The sequence below is a fragment of the Seriola dumerili genome, unplaced genomic scaffold (assembly GCF_002260705.1).
Source record: "Seriola dumerili isolate Sdu_G_001 unplaced genomic scaffold, Sdu_1.0 BDQW01000110.1, whole genome shotgun sequence".
Classification (NCBI taxonomy): Eukaryota; Metazoa; Chordata; class Actinopteri; order Carangiformes; family Carangidae; genus Seriola; species Seriola dumerili.
In genome coordinates this window covers 9,656,751-9,684,242 of record NW_019174365.1, presented here as the reverse complement: position 1 = coordinate 9,684,242, position 27,492 = coordinate 9,656,751, and the positions used below count along the sequence as shown (strand labels likewise).

General features: G+C 41.4%; 1 protein-coding gene across 1 annotated transcript; it reads left to right on the top strand.

The window, feature by feature from the left end:
* Positions 1-4,198: 4,198 nt before the first annotated feature.
* On the top strand, positions 4,199-17,418 carry LOC111223412 (neuronal acetylcholine receptor subunit alpha-7-like). Its single transcript, XM_022747540.1, has 10 exons — positions 4,199-4,256; positions 6,371-6,510; positions 6,939-6,983; positions 7,319-7,428; positions 7,567-7,646; positions 10,098-10,265; positions 10,360-10,554; positions 13,148-13,234; positions 14,672-14,781; positions 16,681-17,418. The coding sequence occupies exons 1-10, from the start codon at positions 4,205-4,207 to the stop codon at positions 17,416-17,418; spliced, it is 1,725 nt and encodes a 574-aa protein (XP_022603261.1). The 5' UTR covers positions 4,199-4,204.
* Positions 17,419-27,492: the final 10,074 nt, after the last annotated feature.

The window sequence follows — 27,492 nt, the reverse complement described above, 5'->3', positions numbered from 1 at the left end:
ATATTTAAAGATAGATAGATAGATAGATAGATAGATAGATAGATAGATAGATAGATAGATAGATAGATAGAAGGAACGTGGTGGGAGGGGGCGTGTGACTGTGCACAGGTGGAAAAGCAAAAACATGGTGATAGTATGATCAGACATGATTCAGACTTCCTCAGACAACCTTCCAGATGTAAAATAGATTAATTATGCTAAAGCTACTCAGGTCTACTCTGAGACTTAGCCAGATGCTGCTGTCTGGATTTTTTGTTTTGATATTCTGCAGGCAGGGAGCTCCCAACAGTGTGCCTCAGTGCGTGACTGTCAACACTGAACCCTTGTGGATGGTATCTGATAAACTCAGACACTATCTCACATCCTTGCAGAGAAGTAGATACTAAAATATGAGTATTTAGTTTGCTGAAATATAAAGCAAAAAGCACTGCAAAACTGGCTCTGCTGCGTTGATAGGGGCTATAAATGTTCTTAAATTATGTTGTCCTTTAATAACAAGATGCTGAAAGGATATATGCACATCTGCAAGGCTTCAAATTAATTCAAGCTTCGAGCCAAGTGCTTGTAAATCCTGGCTGCTGTAGCTCGTAGCTAAGTATGTCAATTCTTCTTGGCTCTATGGCCGGTAGCCAGCACGTCTTCAATTAGTCTCTTATATAGCATATCATCCTCTGGCTGCTAAGAGAGTGAAATTAAACTGGGATATTTAGAGTCCACTAATTGCTGTGGCTGGTAAATGGCAAATCTGCTTCATGCCCTGAATCTTAAAAGAGTGCCACCCTGACCATCCTCTGGTCAGGATATTAATTGCTTCAGTTTGATTTGTGGAGAAGCATTGGTGAAAAGATAAACAAGCCCCATTGGGATGCAAACAGTGATAACTCCATTTTGTGTTTTAAAGGTTAAAGGGTTAAAGGGATAATTTAACATTTTTGAGAAATATGCTTATTGGCTTACATGCCAAGAGTTAGATGAGAAAACTGGTACCACTCTCATGTCTAGCCGTGTCCCCAGTTTGTGCCCCCCACATATTAACATGCCATTCAAGTCACAGAGCAAATATTATTTTGTATGAAAACACAAAATAATAGAATCAATATAGAATTAACATACACATATAATAGATTTGTAAAAGTTTGGATCATGTTGCAAAAGCAAAGACATATGTCACTTCCACCTACCATGTCTGTTTGGTTTAAGAAACTGGGCCACAACCTGGAAGACACGTTGAAAACTTTTTAATTGTGCAGCAAACAGGATGTTTAGAAGAGTCCAGGAAGTCACTGCTCCTGGTCAAGAGGTAATTCAGCACATAAACCCGTAACTACGTTTCTGTTTTTAAACAAACAAGATACAATCTGCTTATTAATGAGCTGTAGAGGTGCCGGTGGTGCACTTTTTGTTAGCTTTGGACAGTGCCAAGCTAGCTGTTACCACCTGTGTCCAGTTTTTATGCTAAGCTAAGCTAGTTTAGCATGAAAGCTGCCCCTGTAGCTGTAGCTATGTATCCTGGCTGTAGCTTCAAAGTTAGTGTACAAGACATGAAAGTCAGCGGCTCGAAGCTACATTAGCAGCTACTAGCATAACACACCTGAATTGTGGGCAGTAGAACTGCATTGTTGGTAATGTAGGCGCCAGATTTTTAGCAGGAATGTGTAAAAAAAAATCTCTGGTTCTGCTGCATCGATTTCGAAGAGTCGGACAGTTTTATAAAGATGCAATGCTAAATCGCTGGAGAACTCTTTTAAGATTGCTCACCCTACAATTATATTGGATAACGATAGAAATACTTTTGACCAGCTGCTCCAGGGGTTTTCAGGGGCCGGATATAATTGTCTCTTGTAAGAGAACTTTATCTACTCAACTTCATTCAAGACAAAAAAAGGCCACGCTGACAAATCAGACGCCACAGCCGAGTAGATGTCTGTGCTGGTTTTGTCGATAACACCCTATTAAGTGGAGGGGACGTGTCAGCGTAGGAGAGGGCCTAATCCAATCAGCAGAGTAATTAAAAATACACAGCACAGCAGCCCTGATGGCTGCATTGTCAGGGGCGGCATTCAGCATTTAGCACAGAGACAGATGAGCTGCAGTCATGCCAGGACAGAGCGATGGTCATCGCTGCTGCTGTGCTATTAGAATAACAATCAGGATCACCAAAACAGCAAATATGCAGAGAGTGATTTGTGGCAGTATTAGCACCATATTATTGTTCACATGATGTTCATAATCCTCATTATCTTCCTCCAACTATCATCATCATTGATGTGGCTGTAATCCACACCCTGCTCAGTGTTTTCATTCATTTGCCTGTATTGTTTCCTAATTAGCCTTCTCTTTATAGCATTGGCTCTCATCATCTTCTCGTTTCATTTAGCCCAGTTTCTCCCTCGTTAACAACCCCCCACCCACACCTCACCCCCACCCACAACCAACCCCTCTACAAAAAAAAAACTCGTGCCAGTGCTGCTGATCTCCAGCCAGCATGCAGTGGGAAAACAAACCACCAGATGTCACCCACGCCTCAGTGCCTCTAATCTGTATTTTTATGAAGCTTAATGAATTTTGCTTTTGGCACTGTGTCACACTGGTGCTTGGTGCATAACAGCACAGGGAGCTTTTTTTTTTTTTTTTTTTCATGAGATGAACGCAAAGTCAATTTTGCACAAATTTGAGTTGCAATATTGCAGGGATGCAGCAGCAACAGGATATCTTCTCCTCTGATGATACATTGCTGATGCCCATAGTGTGTCCTCGCTCCATGCTTGGTGCAGTTATTTCTGCTTTTTTCTGATCTTAGCCATCCTTCTTTTCCCCTGCGAGGGACAGACTCCATCCTCTGTGTGCAGCCGAGCATGAATCTGTGGCTCGGGAGCACTCTGGGTGTGTGACAGGCTGGGGTAATTCCGAAGGGCAGTAGAAGTAATAGGGTAATCTATTATACAGTCCAACTCTTCCTTCCTCCTCTCTTGCTCCCCCTCCCACCCCCCTCCCCCCTCCCCCCTCTCTCAGTCTTTGGGTTTCTCGCTGCCTCTGCCCTTGCATCAGCATTTCGTGAGGACAAATGAGAAGTAGAGTTTAACTATGCACATTGCCATTGCCCTCCTGCAGAGCCCAGCACTTTCTCAATTAAACTGGAGTCCATCGGACCCCGCTGATTCAAAGCTAACCCCCCACTGAGAGGGGGAAGCTCACACACTCTCTCTCACACACACACACACACACACACACACACACACACACACACAGTTGCCAGTCCAGCAGTGCTTGACTGTAACCACTGTGGTGTGTTATCATATGTGTGACCAGCAGCCACATATTTTTTGACACACGTTGTGCTGCACATGTTCACCAGCCAGTAAAGTTTTAAACAGTAATTTAGCTCTTACAATTACATCTTCACACAGAGAGATTTTCAATGCAGAGAAGTGGATTTTTTTTATATTTTAAATAATGCCTGTTTTTGTGCTCAGATTGAATACAAAAACTGGGCTTTAAGAAAGGTCTTTAACTTTCAGCAAATCAGCTCAGCCCTTTTGTCGTTCCCATTGCTTCTTAGTGCATGTTTTTGTGCACAAATTGAGAATTCACTTCTCTGCACTGAGCGGCTTTTTTCTGTGTTTCACTGCTGACATGTTTGGGAAGGCTACTTTCCACTGTTTCTACACTTCACGTCTTCAGTCAATTCTCCATTAGTGTCAGGATCTTTTAAAATCATCTGTTTCTTCTGTGTTTATTAAGGTCAATATAGATCCAAATAAAACCTCTCCTTCCTCCACCTCCTGCTCCATCTTCAACCCTTCACCCCCATCACTGATTTTTCTCTCTTGTGCTCTCCATTTTAGTCCCACCTCCCAGAGAGACAGGGAGGCAGGGGAGAGGGAGCAAGAGAGAGAGAGAGACGAGAGAGAGAGAGAGAGAGAGAGAGAGAGCTAACATCTCCTCCTCCTCCTCTTCTTGCGCTCCCTCTCTTCCAGCACACGCTCACACTCCTTCCCTCCGATGCCGACTGGATGCAGACTGGGGGGTTTCCAGCAGCTTCCTGAGTCTGTCCTCCCTCTCCTCTCCTTGCCTCTCCTCCCTACCCTCCTCCTCCTCCTCCTCCTCCTCCTCCTCCCCCTCCTCCTCCTCCTCTTCCCTCTCCTCCAACGTCCGGAGCTTCTCCTCTTCTGCCTCCCCTTTCCTCCTGCTCCTCACCACCAGGATGTGGCACACGGTGGCTCTGCTCCTCTCTGGATTCTCTGCTTTGATTCATGGTGAGCCCGCCCGCCTCTTTCTCCGTCTTTCACTGTGTTTTCAGGAATCAGATTGCAGCAGCTGCACTTTTGTCTCAAAGTGTGATTTAAATAGGAAATCAGGAACAGGAGTCTGTGCTTTTGACGCTTGCTCTGTGAAGTACACTGGAATAAGATCTTAAAGTAGAGATAGAGATAGAGAAAAAAAAAAAGACTCCAGAAAAAGAAAAGTGAGAATCTGACTCACCTGTTTGCTTACTTGTTTACATCTCAGGGATTTTTTCATAACTGTGCTCTTATTTTTTCTGGATACACATGCTGTCTTGACCTTAAGCGTTGGATGCCTCTGCATGAGATGTTTGAACAGGCAGACAGACATCTCGCCTGTGCAGCAGGGCAAGATGACAGAAACAGTGTGTAAAAGAATCAGAAGCAGCAGTCATCACATTTCATCGCTTTTTCTTTTCTCATTCCACGACCCTCCTCCTGCACAAGTCAGCGTGCATGTCAGAGGATCCTACCAACCCCCCACCCCCACAGAAAACAGGTCACAGATCAATTAAATTGCACGTATAAATCCTGCAATCTTCCATCTTGCCTTTCCCTGTTGTGTTGTGGACGTGTTGCTGCAGCCGAGCCGACGGGGCTCTGAGCAGCAGAAGTCGTAGCTGAATGTAAAGGCTGACACTGGATGACAGAGCTGAGAGGAGAGTGGGTGAACTTTCCCCACAGGCAGATGTACCAGCAGTAAAATGCTTTACAGTTTGTTTGTTTTCAAAAAAAAGAAGAAGAAGAAGAGGTTTAAGGCCAGAGAGTGCTGCGAACATGAGACAAGAGGATGCAAAGGCTGAAAGTTTCAGACTATATTCCTGCAGACTCAATTTTAAAGACGGTGGTGTTGAAAAAACATCCAACAGCTTTACCCTCACTTTAACATTTTGCATGTGTCTGGCTGGCTGCTTCTCCTGAAAGCACTTTACAATAGCATGAGTACATGCACCCCTCTGTCACTGCCATTGCTCCAGTGGGACCTAAACCTAGAACCATTTGAACCCTGATATTCCCCTTAAACACCCTTCAAAATCAGGAACAAAAAAAAAAAAATTTCCTTATGGTTTGACAGTGTCATAGATACAGTGCTTTCTGCATCTGCTTTTCCAGCACCTTACACCAGACTGTGAAATTTCCGAACAGAGACACACATTTTTTACTGCTGCACCGATGTGAGAAATCATTTTAGAATCATTTTATAATTCAAAAACCTTGGAAAATTGACCAGAATATAACATAAAATTATATGAGTTTGGATAGAACTTGCTGGCTGTGTTATGATGGGATGGAAAATGGAGAAGACATCCTTTACATGTTAAACTGTTCTTTGGTGGTTCCCAGTACAATCTAACCTTTAAGCCCATTCTTTGTTTTGACAGTGTATTAACATCTTTATTCAACATTTAATGAGTATTACCTCAGAGCCTTTCAAACAAACGTAATTAATAATTCAATATTGCCAATTATGCCCTGATAAGGTTCCTCATATTTTCCTAATTAGATGCTGTTTACACTCTGTTCCCGCTGATTCTCTCCCCTCTTTGTTAATTTCCATCTGTATTTTCAGTATCATTGTTAAATATTTCAGTCTGACTGAGGAGCTGCACCTAAACTCCATGTTTCATTTGCGAAGCTTAAACCATAAATGTCAAGATAAGTGTGACTAATGATGAAAGATCCATTTTTATTTCAGCTAATTTCATCATTACATTTTTTTCCTCACATTTGTCTCTTTTCTTTTTTTTTCAGTCTTGCTCTTCTGGATGTATTTATAGATATAGAAGTTCAGTTAGTGAGGGTTAATCTTCTGATTTGATCAGCAACATGTTTTTTTAAAATATATTTTCAGTATCCATCCCTGCCTGACTGTCCTCCCATCTCAAAGTCTCATTTGATTTGAATGAGGTTTTCCATGAAGAGGTCATTTTTATTCACTTCACAGGAAACACAGAGTTAATCTGCCGTTGGAGGTGAATGAAATTTTGGCATAGAGAGGTTTTCTTAGGGTTTTGAAGTGTGTCTTGCTTTTCCCAGGTGAATATTTTGTCAGATTTAAATTCTCTCAATCTTGTCCGCCTCTCCAGTGTCGGTGCAGGGTCCGCACCAGAGGAACCTGCTGAAGAATCTCCTGAAAGACTACAACCGGATGGAGCGCCCGGTGGGAAATGACTCCCACCCCCTCACCGTTGTCTTCTCCCTCAGTTTGATACAGATCATGGACGTGGTAGGTGTGAAAATACATTTCTAAAATACAGATATATTATGTTTTTAATTCCTGTGATGAAGTTATTTTTTGTTTTTTTGGGAACAATAATGAGCATTTGCAACCTCTAGACTTGTTTTGATAATTAAAATGGAGATTAGATGTGACACTACCCCGGATAAGTGGCAGAAAATGGATGGATGGATAGATAGCCTGAAAAAATAAAATTCAAATCATCGTTCGGTGCCACGTTGAGCATCCTGTTTGTTTATGCCTGAACTGTGATATTTTTGATTATAATAATGGTGCTCACAGTAGGCTTTAAAAAATATTCATGGAGGTGAGAAAGTCACTTTTCTATAATCTATGATAAGGTTCTGCTCACTGATTTACAGAGCAAATGATTTCTAAGAAAAGAAATGTGCTGAATGCGTTTGAATGTTTCGCAGGATGAGAAGAACCAGGTGCTGACCTCTAACATGTGGCTGCGGATGGTAAGGACTCCTGAGAGACTGTGAATGTTTTAGGTGATAATGAATTTGCTGCTATTATGGGTTTAGGTGATTTTTCTTTTATGTTCTTTTGTGAACTAGTGAAATGAAATGACCTACACTGTGAATCCTGTCATTCTGACTCCAAAACATAGATGGATTTGATATTTCTTTTTTTAGAAAAAGTTCACATTTTTTGACATTAAATATACAAAAAGTAGTATTTTACCTGAATTATCTGTTTATTATTCTAAACTGAAAACAGAGGGGATTGGTGACACAGCAGCTTGCCTGTAGTCAACTGAGATACAGACTGTATCTGTGTTTGTGTGTTTAAGAGCTGGTTTGACCACTACCTCCAGTGGAACCAGAGTGAACATCCCGGAGTTAAAAACCTCCGCTTCACCACAGACCAGGTGTGGACACCAGACATCCTGCTCTACAACAGGTACAACATGTACACACACACACACACACACACACACACACACACACACACACACACACACACACATACGCACACACACACTCTCACACTATATTCCAACCAACAAATAGTGTCACTCCCCCTCCTGTCCTTCCGCAGTGCAGATGACGACTTTGACTCCACCTTTAAGACCAATGTTCTGGTGAACTCCAGTGGCTACGCCGAGTATCTGCCCCCAGGTGAGTGACTCTCTCCTCCTCTTTTTTTTTTTTTTTTTTTTTTTTTCTTTTACGAATTCACATCTCACTATCATTCATCCCTTTCTCCCATGATCATATCACTTCCTCTTCTCCCTGCGGTGCAATGGAGGCATCTCATTCTGCACTCTCCGCATGTCTCCCTCTGTTTGTACACTTGGTGTTAATATTCTATTAGTTTAAAACAACATCCCTTTTTGCTCACTGGTTCCAGATTCCCAGTGCTGGGTGACGCCTATAAATAGGAGATGCTCGCTTCCTCTGCTTCCTGTCTTAACCCAAAACGCAAGAACCGTGCAAGCCTGTGAAAGTAACTGCTCCCCCCGGGTTTCCACATGTCTCTGACTTTGTGTTTTCTCTGTCATTTCTTTATACACCAGATTACAGCGAGCTGAGATTGAATCCCTGGTGTTAGCGGGGGTTGAGTTGAAATTGCCCTCTGAAGTAAACGTGGAGGATTGTGAGCTCAGAAATCCACCCTATCTATTCCATTCAGTGGTCCATGTTTATTAATAGGCTTCTGCTGGATGTAAATACAGCTCCTTAATGCTGCGATCTGGATGAGAGCCAATTAGGGGAAGAATAAAACGATAGTGCTCTGGTTTGGTACAATAAGGAGAGTTTTATTTATTTTTTATTAATTTTCTTTTTTTTTTATAGCAAAACACGATGAGAAAGGAAGCAGAAAGAGAGCAGTGGAGATGGGAGTTAATGGAAAAACGAGGAAAGAAAAAAAGTGGATAAATGAAAAGAATAACCAGCAAGCCAGCTTTCTTGACTCCCCTCGCGAGTCTGGCTGCAGTTCCTGAGCTCTGTTCAGGCTGGTTATCGTCAGTAAATAAAAGGCAACAGGTCTGCGGGTGGCAGGCACGCAGCAGGAGCTTGACATACGGTAAATTATTTAGAGACATTGTAGCAGGTGTCTGCTGCATACTGTTATTTGCAGGTTACCTCTTGTTGGTGCAGAGGCAAAGGTGTTCTGCTGGTATGTTTGGGTTTAATGGTGTAACAGGAGGACGGTGGGGTGTAACGTAGCTCATATCTATGTTAGGTGACATTTAGAAAAAAGTGTAATCTTGTCTCGGGGGCCTTGTGATGCCTTCGTGTGAAGTGTTTTTTTTTTTCAGAATTATGAGTTTTATTTTGGGAGCTGCATGTGCTGCAAGACAGAGATTGTTCCAAGCTGCAGAAAGAAAGAAAGAAAAAAAACACATTCCAGGTGTCTTGTTTGTGAGTGTTGCTTCAAGGTTACTGGATATCTGTGAGAGGCAGGTTTCAAAAATATACTGTGCATGAAGAAACCACAGAGCAGTGGGCTGCAAAAGCAGACAGAACTACTTTGAACTGATCAGTGTAATTTACGGGGGAGGGGTTACTGCCTCAGGAGCTCATAATGGGAGTCATTCTAAAGACTTCATCCCCATTAAGCAAAAGGCAAGAAGTTCATGTTAGTAGCAAAATTTTATGGTACGGGAAAAATTTGTAGCTGCTACTTAATTTGGTGTCATTTTTAGGATCAACCTCTGCTTAGAAAACCAGCAACCTGCTAACCTCCTTATTCTTCTCCAATCTCTCTGCTTTTATTCCAGTGTGAAGGCTGATTTGCATGTCGGCAGCCTCATAATGAATGCCTTTGAGATCTGTAGGGCTTCATTGGCATTTTGGCTCTGTGTGTGCGTCTGAATGTCTAAACAGGCTTGATTCATTTATTTCAGTAATTACTTTAAGGGTTGGAGTCTGCCAGCGACCACTGCGAGGATCACTGTGATTTTTATTTATTTTTTTTCATCTGGGGGTGGATACCACAGCATGCAAGTGTGTCTTCATGATTTTGTGCTTGCATGTGCCTGCGCATATCCCCGTGAGTGCATTTATTTTGCATAATAAAAGTGGTAATCTGATTAGGGCGCTGTGCATAATCTTTTTTTTTTCAGTGATCACTGTTGATGTTTCCTTCTTTCGCTGAGGCTTAGCAAACATCTGTGTTTGCAGAACAGAGTGTGTGAAACCTGTGAGTGACAATACTGCTGCCAAGTTATTTTGTAGGCATTTCTTTGATGGGAGGTTATTTCTTTGCATTCACTTCTCTAGGCTCCAAACTCAATTTAAAAAAAAAGTAAACTCTCAAATCTTATTGCAGTGTGCACTCTTGATTGTGCTGCAGCTTTTTCCTACCAACCCTATATAAAAAATATTAGGTGGTTGAGTCAATAATTGAGAGCTGGCTAGATATGAAATGAATAAATTATTCTTTCTGACAAGCATCTTGATATTCAGGACAGGCTTTTCAGCACAACACGAGCGCTCCTCAGATCTTTCCCTTGTCACCTCTGTACAGGAAGCCGCAGGGGTCAATTCCGTTGTTTAGACGATTGACTGTTGAGCTTTAACTCTCTTCTTTCCGCTCTTTTCTCTCTCTTATCTTTTCCTCAGGAATCTTTATGAGCACATGCAACGTGGACGTTCGCTGGTTTCCTTTTGACATCCAGAAATGTGAGCTGAAGTTCGGCTCCTGGACGTTTGACGGCTGGCTGCTGGACCTTCAAATGAATGATGCTGACATTTCAGGATACATGCCCAATGGAGAGTGGGACCTAATGGGTGAGTAGAGTGAAAAACCTTTGGATTGTGTCATCGTCAAAAACATCTAGTCATGGAGCAAGAGTCAATTTCTCTCCGTCCCTTTTTCTTGCAGGAGTTCCCGGCACCAGAAACGAGGTTTTCTATGATTGCTGTAAGGAGCCCTACCCGGATGTGACGTTCGTTGTGACAATACGGCGGCGAACTCTCTACTATGCCCTGAACCTGCTCATCCCCTGTGTGCTGCTTTCCTCTATGACCCTGCTCATCTTCGTGCTGCCAGCGGACTCTGGGGAGAAGATCTCACTGGGTGAGTGGATGAAAAAAACAAAACAAACAGCTATCAGAGATGAAGTAGAGGCATGAAAAAAGGCAGCTGCAGTGGAGCAAAAAAAAAAAAAAAGAGAGCAGGAGCGGGAGAAGTGGGATTGTTCGTTTAACATCTTGGTTTCTAACTTTGTGAACGTGCACACAGTGAGGTGTGAGCTTGAATACAAGTCCAATGTTTCTGTTAATCTCACCAAAAGATATCTCTTAGATGTAGCCTGTGGAGATTTTGACCACTAGAAGATCCGTGGAGCCGTGTGTTTGTGTAGACAGACAACAGCTGGTACAAAATGGATTCAAACAATGCAGGTTTCTCTGCATGTCTTTTCAAAATATTGTTGTAAAAGTTATGTGTGCAAGGAAATGCATGCAACAAATTTTTTAGACCATAAGTATAAACACATTGTGTTTTGGTGAGTAACAGCGACTGTAAACAGAAACCTTTTTTTTTCTAGGAATCTCAACAGGGCACCTTAAAGTCCCAATAAATACAAAACACATATTTACGATCATTTATATTTTGTATTTATGGTTTAAAGTAAATATGGTAAAAGATGATGATAATGCTCTTAGAGTATAAGTCACATTACTGACCAATGGACTGGCTGGAAACGAAGGGGTGCATAAAGCGTGGTGCGCTGGAGAAAGAGTTGTGAGATGTATTTTAATTTTGATTTTTTAAATTTTAAATCTTGGACCAGAAGGGAAATCAACAACCACACCCGCTTCCTTCAACACCCAACCTACCCATGAACTGCCCATGAGCAAACCCCATCCTCTCAGTTGTGTTACAGATGTATACATGTGTATATGATAGACAGTGTTCACAATAAGCAAACCTTCCTTGTATGAAGGAGTGGCACTGAAAACTGTGGGGAGGCATGAAGGAGCCTAAGGAAGAGGGTGCGGAGCTGAGAGAGGAGAGGGATTACAGGATAAAACAGAAAGATGAGAAATGTGAGGAGGAGGAACAGAGAGGAATAGATGTGGGAAGGTAGGGAAAAGGGAACACAGTCAGGTGGAGAATTCAAGAAGGATAAGAGAGGGTGGTCCAAAACAGAGAGGGAGGAATGATAAGGAGGAAAAGGTGGGAGACAATCAAACACTACAACGGGCTGGAGGAGAGCGAGACAGAGAGAGAGACAGAGAGAGAGACAGAGAGAGAGAGACAGAGAGAGAGACAGAGAGAGAGAGAGACAGAGAGAGAGACAGAGAGAGAGAGACAGAGAGAGAGATACAAAGAGAGAGAGACAGAGAGAGAGAGACAGAGAGAGAGGAACAAACTGCAGCTGCGAATACATTTTAATATCTGTCTCGACCTGTTTAGAGACGAGCGATGTTCACCTCATCAGGATAATAAAGGCTCTGGATAATCTAACCTTTCTGACTGGAGAAAAGTCAATAAATCAAAAGGTCGATTGACAGAATGATAATTGATTAGTTGTTTTTAAAGTAAAAAAGGCCAAACATTTTCAGTTTTCAGCTTCTCAAGTGTGAAGATTTGATAACCTTTTGTTTTACATCATAATAAATGTGAGTATCTTTGGGTTACAGACTGCTGGTCACACAAAAAGAGCCACGTTTCACTATTTTCAGACACTTTATAGACAACAAAAAGGATTGATTCATTGAGAAGATAGCCAGCAGAATAGTTGATAATGAAAATAATTATAAGCTGACTCTTTCTGACACCGGCTTTGTGCTGATCTAATCACTCACTGAATACTCACACACACAAAATAAAAAACTAAATACTATTTGACTCATGTCTGCGAGGGAGGGAGCTGAGAGGGAGGCAGCGACAGCATTGTCAAAGAATCCTAAACATCAATACAGGATGCATTACGCAGCATTTCTCTACTGAAAAAAATGCCAACCCTTTCACACACGGCCAGTTAACCTATTGATGTAATTAAGGCTAGTGAATTGATTAGGGAGAGAGAGCTTACACACTGCCTTCCAGGAAAATACTCTGTCACTTCACTTGATAGAGGGGACCCGGGGACAAAGTGGCTGGGCCTTTGGGGTTAGAGGAGCATGCTTTTAAAAAAGAACAAGTGTCATTGCCGAGAAAAAGAAAGCAACATAAAAGCATCTTTAATTTTCTTAATATCCTTAAAGGGCATGCATATTTTATCTCTCAGTCTAGGAGTTTAATTGAATGCTTCTGAATGGGGACATTTATGCCAGCAAAGCACTCCTTAAATTCTGTCTGTAGGACAAGTGAGACAGATAGTGTGGAGGTGGACAAATGAAGATGGAGATGAGTTTCAGGCTGAGTTTGGACAAGGAAAAAAAAAAGAAGAAAGATGGTTATTTGCTGTGCAGAAGGGATTTTTGCTGCAGAGGTACATAATGTCAAAAAGTAATTCACCGCATGAGCATTAGCTGGTCATTTACATAAATCGAACCTGATCTCATCCTGAGTGTGATCATTTATCAAACACAATAATGTAGTTTATCAAGAAAGTGCTGTGACTCGGTGGGGGGGGGGACTAAACCACAAAATTGATTTCTTAACAAAATTTCTATATGTCTATCTATCTATCTATCTATCTATCTATCTATCTACACAGGTATCACTGTCTTGCTGTCTCTTACTGTTTTCATGTTGCTGGTCGCGGAGATCATGCCAGCCACATCAGACTCCGTCCCTCTCATAGGTAGGCCTGCGTAACAGAAAGTCTTTGCGTGCTTTTTTTCCGGATTGGTTCACATGGTCCTTAATGAGCATGCTCATGAGACCCAATTGAAACCTATTGATATAACAACATTTAATGATCGTCTGTATGAAATGAAGATGTTTTACTCATTAGAAATACTGCATCTGTCTCCATCTGACAGTGACAATCAATATCTGGTCTCTACTGTTCATTTCTTCTGCAGTAATTCCTGGTGGTTTACAGTAAGAATGAGCATCTGGTGAAGCTCTGCTGGCTTAAAGTAAATTCAAATCAAGTTTATTTATCTATCAGCAAAGTCGACGGCCGCACCAGTGGCTCTGAGCTAAATGCTAATGTCCGCATGCTTACAGGTGTAAGGTTTACTATGTTCACCATCTTTGTTTGGCTCGTTAGCATGCTAACATTTTTCTAACTAGCACTAAACAAAAACTACAGCTACTGAAAATACAGACGATCACCAAAGTTACTACTATTCATCCTGTCTCCTCCGTCCTGTGACATTTCATAACAATCCATCTCTGAGAAGTGGTGAACTGGCTGACGTGACCATCTACAAGAGCCACGCTGCTCGCAGTTTGTCACAGAGGTCATTACAATCCGCCAAGGTTATCACACCCATGATCCTCAGAGTATCAATTCAGACGGGTAAAACACCAATTACACAAAATAAAGGTTAAAAATGCACAATCACAACTACCAAGTGTTACAACGTGATAGAGCTACAAAATGCCAAACCCCCTCTAAGAAAAAAACAAAACAAACAAAACAGAATTTATTTTATCCATCTGCTCGCCATAAAAATTTAATTGGCTAAATTTGATTGCAGGCACATTGCTGGAAATTATGTTTAGTGAGTTAAGATAACTGCCAGTGACGGATGCTAGGCCATGTTTGCCTAAAGACACAAATCCTAGTCAATAAAAACTTGAGAAAAAAAAGTGGAGTAATTACCATCAGAGTGTTGCTTTCAGCATAATGTTTTATTAAGAATTACTAGCCTGATGCAGTCTCAATCTGTTCGCTGTTTTTGCAAACACAATGTGGCAACTAGCAGGCAGTGGGTTGAGCAGGCCTTGGGTTGGCATGAAGATATTTAACAAAGAATGTGTTCACCTTGAATAAAACAGAGAACAAACTGAGAGAAACTAATACTTTGAAATTCCATGCAATAATCGACGGGGCTCATCTCACTGACCTTGCAGCGCTTGAGACGGAAGCAAAATAGTACATGAACCACATTTTGAGGATGTTGGTGAATAACATGAAAGTATGTTTTTATGTCAGTCTTGTAGCTTTTGTCCCTGGTGTTTCAAATTAAAGAGACTTATGTTGGTCTGTCAATAGCCCAGTAGGAAATTACAGTGTGTGTAAAATGACTTAAAACATAAATATTGTTCTATACTCTACTACTCCCAGGTCAGTACTTTGCCAGTATAATGATCATCGTTGGGATGTCAGTCATTGCCACAGTGGTGGTTCTGCAGTATCATCACCACGATCCAAACGGAGGAAACATGCCGAAATGGGTGAGCTCACACTCTTCATCATACCCCTCACATGTGTTATCAGATATATTCATCATGATTTGCAGCTTGTTAAATCTCCCCCTAGGTCCCCCTATTATATATGATATATTCCTTCTATTATTTTCTATTTCAGCATTATTATCACTTCCTTTTTCAATCCCGTTTTATCCGTCCCTTAGTGCTACCTGTGCTTCTCTGCCAGTTTACTTTCTGTTTTTATTCCCCGTCTTCCACGGCTGCGACTCATCCAGCAGTGTCAGTCTGCCTGAGTGTGTTCATCAAATGCATCGCCACAGACTTTAACTACAGTGTGTTTCAAGTCACTCCGGATATGTGGGTGGATTCGATTTGACTCATTCCATTTTTTGTCTTGTCTTCTGTTCAATGCTAAAAATGCATCAAGATTTTTTCAAAGAAGTATTGTTCTACTGTGACTATATCAAAAATGTGAAATATGCAGAAAAAAAAAGGAGGGCTGAAATAATGAAATATGAAAATTGGTCAGAGGAATCGCTGCCTTAAAACATGATTTTGACAAATAGGATAATATAATATAATATTTCATTAATCAACAAATGTTGTATATGAGGGAATCATTGTAGGTATTTTAAGGTATATACACAAATATCTTGGTTGTGTGAGAGTACAAATGCTGTGCATCGACACATTGCGGGGCCATTCTGTTGATGAATGGCCTGCTCAGATAATCCGATGGCTAATTAACAAGCTAATTGATGTGGTTCAGATGAGGGCATCGAAACAGCACAGTTCATAATTGCAGCCCGGACAAAAACAGCATCAACAGCAGCAACAACAGGGACAGTTACCTGGCCAGCGAACACAGTCGGTGGAAACTAATTGAGCAGTCATTTGGACATTAGCTTCTCATTAGATGCCAGACACCCATCTGGATGCTGTTGGACCAATGTGGCCTTTCAGGGGACATGTAGTTTGTGTCCAAGGGAGTTTGTGTTCAAGGAAGGAGAAGAGAGGAGATGAGGCAAGGAGAGGAAACAAGGAGAAGAGAGGAGAGGAAACAAAGAGTGGAGAGGAGGAAAGGAGAAGAGAGAAGGAGAGGAAAGAGGAAATAAGGAGAGAATAGAAGTGGCGGCTGTGGCTCAAGAAGAAGAGCGGGTTGTCCTCTAATCATGTCGAAGCGTCCTTGGGCAAGATACTGAACTCCTAATTGCCCCCCGATGATGTACCATTGGTGTGTGAGTGTGTGTGCGTTAGAGAAGTGTTTCGTATAGAACAAGTGCTGTATCCATGTTTGTTTGATTGGGTGAATGAGTAGTCCTTAAGACTAGAAACGCGCTTTATAAATGCAGTCCGTTCACCATTGAAGTGCAGAGGAAACATGGGAACGAGAGGAGAGAAGAGGGGAGGAAACAAGGAGAGGAGGGAAGAAAATAGAACCAAGGTTCAAATTTGTACTAACTTGTGAGCAGCCTCTTTTCTTTTTATCTTAATGCTGCAGTTTATTGCTCAGCTCATTACAGTCACCGCACAGTAATCTGACAGTCAATCTCAATAATTCCACAGTTTCAATTTAAAGCTGCCTCTGTAAGAATCGTGTCTGCTGGGAATCCAGTTAAGGCAAAAAAAAAATCTTCTTTGCCTCAGGCACTTTAACTTGGCATCCCTGGTTCTGCTTATAGAAGTGCAGCTGCATTTTGAAACAAAAAGCAATGTTGGAAACATCACCGACGTCAGTCCACAACAAATAAGGTTATTAGCCAAGCTTAGCTGGTGTTATGAGAAGGTCAAAGAGGTGTAGGTGGATCTCAGTTACAGCTTTCTTATATTTTCTTTTGCTTCCTCGTGTGCTGTTATGCGCTCTTGCTCTGCTACTTCCTTTCCTCCATTCTCACCTTTACATTTTTCTTTTTCCCTCTACAGGTGCAGCTCGTCCTGCTGCAGTGGGTAGCGTGGTTCCTGCGTATGAAGCGGCCAGGAGAGAATGATGACCCAGAGCGGCCCCCGTGTGCCCCCCATCTGCGGCGGTGCTCCTCCGGCTCCCAGAGTGGGAGCATCCCCAACCCTCCGGACCCCACCCTCCATCCGCTGCACCCACAGAACCTGGCTCCTCTCCAAACGGGGCCCCTCCACGCGGGGCACCCTCACCTCCACGCCCAGTCCAGTGCTAACAACAACGGGAACCTTCTTTACATGGGCTTCCAGAGCATGGAGGACCCTTCAATGCTCTCAGAGCCCGTCCAGAGGAATAACATCTCAGTGGGGCCTCCACGAGTAGCAGGAAGCCCACCTCCGCACCTGCCATCTCAGTTCTGCAGCTCCCCACCACCTCCTACCCCCAATATGGATACTGTAGGCTGTCCCAGCACTGTCTCCAGTGGTGGGGGCTTTGGAGGTGGACCCGGAGGACTTGGAGGGTGCTCGACCGGAGGGATAGGAGACCCACAGCTACAGGCTATCCTGGAGGAGGTGCGTTACATGGCAGACCGTTTCCGGGAGCAGGACGAGGCTGAGAGCGTGGCCGACCAGTGGAAATTTGCGGGCGCTGTAATCGACCGTCTGTGTCTGGTGGCGTTCAGCGTTTTCAACATCATATGCACCATCTCTATCCTCATGTCTGCTCCAAACTTTGTGGATGCTATTTCAAAGGACTTCGTTTGAAAGCAAAGGGGGAAAAAAAAAGAGGAGGAGAAGTGTGAAGGAATGGATGAAGGGAATTCAATATAGGATGAAAGACAGAGTGGGCCCGGATCCAAGGAAACACAATTTCCAGCGGACTGTAAGCTCTGTGATTTGTGATTGCGAGGAACTGGGAAATAGAAAAAAACAAATGGTTTTCTTTGCAATACATTCTGTTTTGTAACTGAAATATAAGAAGAAAACAGATGAGGAAGGGGATCCAGAGTGGAGTTAAAATGAGATTAGGGTGAGCAGGGTGCTTTATCAGATTCTTGACAAGGTGAAATGGATTGTGGTTAATTCAAAGCCTTTCCCCTAAAAATTAAGGGGGAGATGAGTCATGAAGGGAAAAAGTAAGAGAAGATATCAGTCCAGTACAACCTCAAGTAAGCCAGCTCTTAAAGGAAGGGAGAGATTGAGAGAGTGAGAGGATAGAGACGGGCAGATAGACAGGGACAGATAGATAAGACAGACGTTTGGCTGTTTTATTTTCTCAAGGAGGGAAGACGTCCCTTCACTCCCACGTGTTGAAAGAAGACTGCATCGTTTAAAGTGATGTGAGGAGGAGAGGGCGTGGAGAGGAGAAAAGGACTTTTACAAGGACAGACAACAAAGAGTGGTCATGAAGGAACGAGACTTCATCCCTCGCGACATTGGCAGAGTTAGGCGGAGTAAGCAGCTTGATGTTCGGATATACAAAAGTGGACCGACGATCTAGAACGCCGCAGCAGAGGGGAACAGAGGAGGATCTCATCTATTATTCAATCACATCTATCTAATGACTGTCAAATTGAAAGACCTCGGATAATCTTTAAGACTAATAAGCTTTTAAAAGATGAAGTCCCCTCACTGCTCGCAAACCACTTGAAATTTCCAAGGCCTTATCTCTTTGAGACGATTGCCAATCTGCAACAATCAGCAGAGATCAAAAGCTCCTCAGCAGCGGTCAGAGTTTGCAGCGCTTATCATGACTGGGGAAACTGAATTAACTGGTCTTCAACGACGCAGTGGCCAGTAGCTGCACTGTGGTGCAGCTACTGGCCTGAACCAATAATAACTCATGAAGCAGCTGCCTAACTGTGTCTGGCAGGGTCCTAATAGACCAAGGGATCTCATTGGATTTCACATTAAAAGGTTTGATAGCTGAAATGAGAAAAGAACACGAGAGACTCAAATAAGGTGAAGATCATTTCAAGTCAAAGTTCTGTCAGATCCCTTTAGGGGTTTACCGCTTCATGAGTGATTTCATGTTTATCTAAAATAGGAGATGAGGTTTTAATAGACCTGTATTTTCATGAAACTGAGTCAATGACTCATTTAATTAAGTGGTGATTTAAAAGGTTTAAATTTAAACTATGCCCCTCAAGCCGAAGATCATCTGTGGCTATGACTTAAATTAGTTTGCCTTTGAGGGAATTGAACTTTTTCTGCTACTTTACCAAGAGTCAGACAACCATAGCTGACTTCACTGTGTCTCCGCTAGCTCTTTGAATGTTTGCTGAATGTTAGGTTGGCCCACTTTAGTGTAGCTCAATTCTTCAGAGGTCCAAGTAGCTGCTTCCTCTTAAATGGTAAGATTGAATGATTAGGAAGTCTGCCTGACCAAAACACAAGTTGTATTACATATAAGCAATTTAGAATGAACAAAAATTGAGATTATATCAAACTTCCAATCTACTTCCTCTGTATTTACTATGGCTGTGAAGATGCAAAATTATGATTCATGAATTTCTGAAAGCTCATTCTCCAGTTCACTATAGAGTAATCAACTGTGTGTCTGTTACACAGGGAATGGAGAATGAGGGAGTGATTACGCGCACAGCCCAAGATTATAAGAGAAGAATGAGTCACTGAAAATAGCTAGAAGCAACAGCAATCCACCTGCGTGTGTACCTTTAACAACTCTCTGTACAATTCACCACAGATAATTGCTGTATTTCTCAGTGCTTCGCTCAAGATGGTGTCATATTCTCCTCTTATAATATTAGCTTACATGTGGACGCAGCTGTGGTACACGACCACTGATAATAATTATAGATATGTCAAGAAAAATAGTACGGGATTCTTCTGTATTTGTGAAAACAGCAGTAGTACTAGAAATAGTAGTTGTTGTTTATTGGGTCATGCACATACAAGCACCCAGCCCACATAGTTCTCTTTGTCAGAAAAGAACAAAACTGGTAAAAAAAAACAACAAATGTTTAGTATTAAACCCTAGATGCAGTGTGTTTCCCTGCATTTGAGTGGCTCATACCTGTGAACTGAAATGAGCTCACTTTTCAACCATCATTCAAAGTATCAGCAGAGACACAAAGAAGTCATTCCTCATTTTTCTGCAGTAGGAGAAATTCCTCAAAAACAAAAAAAAAACTATTAAAAAGATAAAGCTGCCAAATCCCAATAACAACAACAACAACAACAACAACAACAAATCCCAAAAAAAGACCCAAACCTACATCAGGTCTGTCTGTCAATACTTTCCCACACTGTGTGTAGCACACAGCCCCGTGCTCATTTGTTCCTCATAAAGAGGTAATCCTTAAAAACAGGCGGCAATTATATTGTTTTATTTTACTCCTAAAAACAAGCCTATCTCACTTCCTAAAACAGCTGTGTACTGTAGTTTTGATCAAACACTACTCAAAAACACACATGGAAAAAGAAGTGGAAAATTGTACTCAGGTAAAAGTACTTCTACTTAAAATAAATTTTAAGTAGAAGTAAATGTTATTGTGTAAAAAATACACAAAGTAAGTCAGTAAATGTGCTCTGAGTAAATGTTACTCAGGGGTAAAAACTATAATATGGTGATAATAATAATATATGATAAATCTGTTATCTGTAAGTAGGCTACCAGGCAAATATGCAGGTGTATATACATTGGTATTTCAATGCATAAAGGTGCCGTTTCAGGTGAAAACAGCAAAGAAAGCAAACAATAAATTCTAGTCAGACATCTTACAGCCTGTGCACACACCTGATAATTACAAATATACAGTCAGTTGGCAGTCCTGCAGTAAATCCTCCCTTGATAAAAGGTCATCATTTTTAGTTTTATTAAAATTGTTAAAAGAGTTGTCAATTCAACTGTATGATCATTTTGAAGATGTAGTGTGGTGCTGTAAAGCTGAATTAAATGAAACAGAAAGTTGTTTGTTAATTAGCCTGTCTTCATGAATATAAATGGGGTAGAAAAAAGTAATAGGAACACCTGGACACCACGGTGGGTGTCCTTAGACTTTATGTAGCAATATTAAGCCGAATAAATCAAATAGCTGCTGCTTCTTATAGAATGAACAGCAGTTTAAGCAGCAGAAAAGATGGAGATGTATAAACAACATAAACTCCACCGCGCAACATGCATCAAAAACAGCAGAGAGATGGTGCATGTCTCACTGAGAGACGTGAACGTATCTGAAGGATCCACCATTAGCATTTAGCGTTTAGCCACACCCAGCATGCACCTGTTGGTCATGCAGTGTGGCATGTGTGCGTCATTTGTGAGTCCAGCAGACTCACTATCGCTGATGCGGCTCCTCGTTTGCTGTGTTGTCACCTGGTTCTCACACGGTTAATCATAACTTCATCATGTAACTTGTTTTTACTCTGCAAGGATTTCACCTTAAATATAGCGAAGTAAAATACTTGAGTTAAAAAATACTTAAGAGAGAAATTGCTGATTTTGAAATATTCTCCAAAAAATACAAGTACCAAAAAAGCAACTTTGTTTCAGTAACAAGAGAAAATGCAATTCGTTACTTACACCTCTGCACAAACAAGAGCAAATAGTGCATTTGTTGGGGACTATTTTCAGCTGCGGATCAATACACATTTGGTGCTGTAGTGAGTATTTCCAGCAGCAGGATGATGTGTATGGAATTGACTCTCAGTGCGGTTCTCATTTTTATTGTATTGAAGGAACATTTCAGCCGTTGCAACAATGTTGCTCAGTGACGTGTTTGTAATAGTTTTTGAAAACAAAGGAGTTTTATGACTCAGAGGAAAAACATACATGGACAATACTTGTTAGTAGGATCAATATGTTGTTAGTTTTGGTTTTTTCATGGGATTTGATGACGATAAGAAAAATACAACAGCCTTATCCTTTTACACAAAAATCCAGCAAGAAAAAATATGTTTACTACGTTCCTGACCTCCACTCTGTCTCTAGTGGCTATTCACATGCGTTCTCTCACAGTGATCTGTTACACAGAGTTTAGAGGCAGTTGTACAAATACCTTATCTCTACAACTCTCTTCGTCTCTTCTTCTGTCTCCTCTCTCTTCCTCTCTAAAGTCAAGTCTCCTAGCAAGCAGAAAGTAAACTTCCTGCCGGGGGGTTTGCAGAAGGATGTTCTCCTTCCAGCACATACTGACATCTGAACACTCACATCTGTACAGAACATTTCTCATCCTGAAAATAAAGGATTCTCTCTTTTTTTTTTTTTTCCTACCACCTTTGTTTGGTCTGCTCTGCTCCTTATCTTTCTGTGTTGACAGTGGCTGGCTCGAGACCCAAAAAGAAGAGAGAAATGACAGAGGGAGGGGATAAGAGGAGGACAGAAAGTGCTGACGCGCAGTGCGAGGTGGACAGGGCCTTAATTGATCACTCGTTCAGGAAGGAGAGAAGGGGTGGGGGGGATGGGATGGGAGAAAGAGGAGGGGAGGGTTAATGGGGGAAAGAGGGGGCATACTTGGTAATTCATTGGATTTATGAGGGACAGAGGCAGGGGAGATGGGAGCTCAGACAAGCATTACTCAGTCACAGACATCAAATGAAAGGCCACTGCAATATATCACACCACAAGGGAAAATATATACTACAGAAATAAACAGAAATTAGAGACATATTGTCATGCAACTATTTGTCCATCAAGTGTGGGCGATGTGTGTTGGTGTGTGGCCTTCACTGTGTCACTCAGTCAGTGTGTCAGACTGAGTAAAGAGTCAGGGGTGTATTTATAGTAGCATGCTGGTCCTTATTCAGCCCTGGCGAGGCTCCCTGTTTGACGGGCTAACTCTCTCTCTCTCTCTCTCTGAGGTCGAAAAATGTGTAGCGCTTGCAATCTAGCGGCACTTAGATTTACTGTGTTCACTCAGATGGAATAAAAGAAGACAGAGAACGTGTGTGTGTGCGTGTGTGTGTGTGTGTGTGTGTGTGTGTGTGTGTGTGTGCGTGTGCCCATGGGGAAGATGAGCATCAGGGTTTGCGTATGCACAGAATCAATCCGTTGTTGTTTTTTCTCCCCACCCAATTCTCATTTAATAAGAGAGGGCTGACCCACAGCTTTCTCCCAGGCCTCAGATATTTTACCAGATGGGTAATTCCACTGAATCTCACTGGAGGCACATTAGGCCTCGCACAGCTCCATGAGTGTGTAAATGGGCTGGCGATATGTAAGCTAAAAAGATGCAGTCACTGCAGAGCATACAAATGAACCAGAGAGAAAGTCGAGCTCAAAAAGACTAAACACACCAGGGAGAAATATTACATGAGGCAAACGCACTCGGCGTGGAAACATATAAATTCATAACGTGCATGAAATATCTGCACAGCACATAGTTACATACATGTACAATGTTTCAACATATTCAGATGCATGCACACCTGTTCTCTCTAAGGGTCCCAGTGCGCTGTGCAGCTTGATCGTATCCCAACATCTTGTGGCTGAGGCCGATCAATGCCTTTTAATTACCAAGGGCCCAAAGCACTGGTCGATAGAGCTGACGAGAAGCGGGGAGAGAGACAGAGAGAGAGTGGGAGAGAGAGACGCTCCAGACGGTGATTGATGCTCCCTCCTCCCAGCAAGCCTACCTACAGATGTGTCGTTAGGCTTGATTAATCCTGCCAAGCCACATTCATTCACTTTACAGACCGCCGTTTAACCAGCCCAGGCCGCCACGGTCACAAGGTTAAGTGGACACGGAGGTGTTCGCCCTGAGGAACACAGGACTCTTAGCCAATAAGTCAAGGGTGGCTGGTTGGTCTCTACAGTAGTTGACTGAGTTCTGATTTCTTCCTTGATCGGTAAAAGATATTGGAATAAAATGCATCCAACATACCAAGGTAAGATACAAAATAAGTTTCAAAACAAACACATTTCAAAACAAAACATACAAGAATTGGCATAAACTCTAAGTCAATAAGAAATTTTACACAATTTCCAACCCGAGGGGATCAATGAAGTTTTATGTACGCCAGTTGCACTGTGAATAATGAACTAAGACTCATCTGTTCATTAATTTTTTATTAAGCAGTGCCAAAGTCCACTGGTGGAAACAGAATGAGTGCAAAAATGTCATGTCAGCCGAGCTGTTATATGCGCTTTAATGTCGTGATGAATCTGTCTGATAAAATGCAGTGAGGTTAGAATCATAATGTAGCCTGACCTTATTCAGACACCTGTTATTATCCTCATCATTATATAGCCAAAGTAAATCATATCAATTACCTCTAACTAAAAAATGAAAGAGGGAAATAAGTTTTGTATTTTACTGTGACCCTGCAAATGTATTTTGATGCTATTTAAAAAGTGTTTCTAAGTGATGCATTAAATTTCATTTAAATCTCGTGATACACAGCTGCAGTTTGTGGGACATATTTATAACCCATCTGTAGTCGCCCCTCTCTGGAGAATGCTGTAATTCAGTGCAACTCAAATGCTTTTACTAAAATGAGGAAAAACAAACAGGGATAATCCAGAACTCCTGTGCATGGAGGGTGTTTGGAGTCTTGATTTGAAACTGTTATCTCTTTTAATTATACATGACATAATTATACAAGCGTTGTTATATAATGCTCTTAGAGATTTCAGATCCATCTGTTCTGAGACACAGACAAGGAACAAACACAAAAAAGCAGTTTATCCACCGATAAAAACACAAGAAAAGACAAAGAATAAATCCATCAGAAAAAGACCACCACAGCTGACTGAGTGTAAAACTTAGAATGGCTCATTGGAGAGCCTCCCACATGGTTTTCACTGAAGCCTCAACACAAGTGGGCATTAAGTGGACTTAACACATTTTCCCTCAGGTGTGACCAGCGGGTAAGCAGCTACTCTGTGGGTCTGAGGACATTATTCCGACCTGACAGTTAAAATCATTGGACTGTTCAGAGGACGAGAGGGTTCACTCCGTCCTCCCTACTACATGCCACACTAAGCAATGAGTGGCTGTAGATCTAAACTCTCTTAACTCTCTGGTCTTACTTTATTGAGCCTCTTCATTGTGAGTACATTAGTTCACTAGAATCTGAGTATGACACTAAGGCTTGACTTGACTGTATACATGACATTTAGATTAAAAACAAGCTAATTTGGTTTTTAAAAAGTGAATATTTCAAAAACATCTATGAAACTTTTGTTTCAAATGATCCTGGTTATGTTTAAATAACTCTTCTTATTGTACCAAGACTAAGATCTAAAAATTTAGTCCAGTTTTAACTTAGACATCTTGTTTTTATACTACATTTTTTAGTGTTTAATCAACTTTAAACATTAATATAATTATATATAATAATACAGATTGTTATAGATTAGCATTTTAATGTTCTAGCAGGGTAAGGTGGAATAAATTCTGGTTTTTGTATTGCTGTGTAACAATGCATCACAAATGTGTACATACATACAACATATCAACTTTTGTAAATTCTTAATAGGCAAAGCTGAGTTTCACAAAAAGACAATGTTGATTCTTGGGGTTATAGGTAAAATGCTGTGTGTTTATTATTGTTAAATGACTGAGATGGCTGCTAATGTTGGCGACAGGGAGGCAATAAGCCGATAGTATCAGTTTGTAGAGTCTTAATAGGGATTAACAATGTGTCAAGTAAAACTGACAGATAACGAGCGTCAACGCTGCAAAGTTTAAATTCCACCTTCCTTCTCAGTTGGACGTTGAAAAGAAAAGTGAGGGCAGGTGGTGAAGTCGGGGTGGCAGCCTGCTGTCAGCAGAGTATAGCGCCTATGTGAGACAGCTCTAATGAGATGAGTATTTTCACAGCAGCAGTGCCAATGCACACAACATTTTATGGGCTTGGTTCCACAGGGTGCATTAAGAGGCCCTGTGTTTTTGGTTTGAATAATGCCTCGCCTCAGTTTCCCACTACCTCCCCACGGACTGCAACAGCTCCTGTTGAGCACAGTGAACAACATAAAGATCTGTGCAGCATGTGACCATCAAAATGTCACTGTGCCTGTTCCTCTGCAGGAATAATGTGCCTGTGGCCCTTTTTATTAGCAGCTGTGCTCCCTGTTATGTACTGTACAGCATTTCTCCCTTTCCTACAGACCTGAGGCTGTTTGCAGGCAGGAAATGTGAAATTTACAAAAAGGGGACTCAACAATAAACAACAAAGACAATCACCGTAGCAACAGCCATTAATAAATTAGAATCAAGCAGCAAGCACAGTCCTTCTTTGGTCTGTTCTGTCACTGGTTTTGCTCCAAAAAAAGTAGTGACAATGTACATTTCTATTCATTTGAAACCTCCTTAAGCTACTGAAATGGGGATGAGGGTTACTGAAATGTTTCCTGCCAGCACGCTGTCACATCTGTTCCTTGTCATGATCAGCCCTCCTTCACTTCTCATCCAGCAGGCTGTGCAGTGCAGTTAGAAGTGTTGAGGAAAAACACAAATCGCTGTCAAATCAGCTTCAGCCCCTTAACTCAGTCATTCTGTGCCAAATAATTTAGCTCTGAAGATTTACCACCAGCGACTTGATATGAACTGCACTTGCATTAATGCCTCCCACAGATGCACAAATTACAGGACTTATCTCAGTTACACTTTATATGGATGATCTGCCTACAGAGAATTAACGGAGTATTTGTTACATTTCGTTAATCTTGTTTAACAGTTGAACGCTCCACTGATGTTCAACAATGTAAAATATTCAACCAACAATTAGTAACCACATAATAAGTAGGGTTAGGGTTAGGATTAGCATAACAGTTTAATTGTTGTATTTTAACTAATAACCTTTTGAAATAATACAAATACTCTAAGCTCTCTGCAGGCGAACTGTTCGAACAGTGTTACCCTCGTCTGTCTGAAGGGAAAGGCCATCACCTTCCTTGGTAGTTCACACAAGAAACACTCATTAAAGCAATATATTTAGCATGGCTGTAACATTTTTTGACTAATTCAAATTTAAAGACATTAAAAGCTTATTAGGTGCACTTGTCTTTTTCCTTCAGGAAGTTAATTGGTCCCAGATGAGCACTGCAGTTGCTTCATCCCTCCGTGTCTTTATAGTCTTGACATTGGCCAGGTCTCACCGGACAGGAAGAGAATCCATACATTGATAAACACAACCTGAGCGCTTTATCATCTAACAGCTGGTATAATCCTCCTGTAAGATCATTCAGATTACTGCCAACATGGACAAAATGAGCCCATGGTTCATTTAATGTCCTGGAGAATGTAAATAAGTGAAGACCAACCCAACAGCATTTTTCCCAATATATAACTTTATTTAAAATATTGTTACAATTTATTACTTTACACATTTTCAAACCTTTTTGTCCTTTTTCTTATATTGATTAGTAAACCTTTGTGTGTGTGTATTTTTTAGATATAAAACTCTCCATTTTGTAGCCTAGTTCTGCATCAGGTGTTAATTGACGTCTTTCGACACTTATTAAATGCAACAGCGCTTCTCTTTTAAACAGCTCGTTTCATTGTGTGGTTAGCTAATCCTCCATACAGCCCTTCCCCACGCACAAAACTAATGATCGACGGTGGCTCATTGTACACTATCATTTCCCCAATCTTTATAATTTCTGCTTAAATAAATAAATGTTTTGAGTTGGAGAAACAAGAGTGCATTTTGTCCAAAGGATACTATCTTTTTAAAACAGCTATTTACAGCTTATGCTGAAGACAAACAAGGCTTAGATTTTTAATTAATGTTGCTGCCTACTTGTCATGGGAAAGCCCTGTGTTTCAAAGCAATGAACAAAAATTAATCACACAAAGGTTAACACTTTATAAACAGCACTTACATCCACCCTTCAGTTAGTCATAGGTAGGACATGTCAGCTGAAATGGAAAA

Coding starts and splice junctions, on each gene's coding strand:
- LOC111223412 (XM_022747540.1), top strand. CDS start 4,205: ATGTGGCACACGGTGGCTCTGCTCCTCTCTGGATTCTCTGCTTTGATT. Junction 4,257..6,370: donor ATTCTCTGCTTTGATTCATG/GTGAGCCCGCCC, acceptor CCGCCTCTCCAG/TGTCGGTGCAGGGTCCGCAC. Junction 10,266..10,359: donor TGGAGAGTGGGACCTAATGG/GTGAGTAGAGTG, acceptor TTTTTCTTGCAG/GAGTTCCCGGCACCAGAAAC.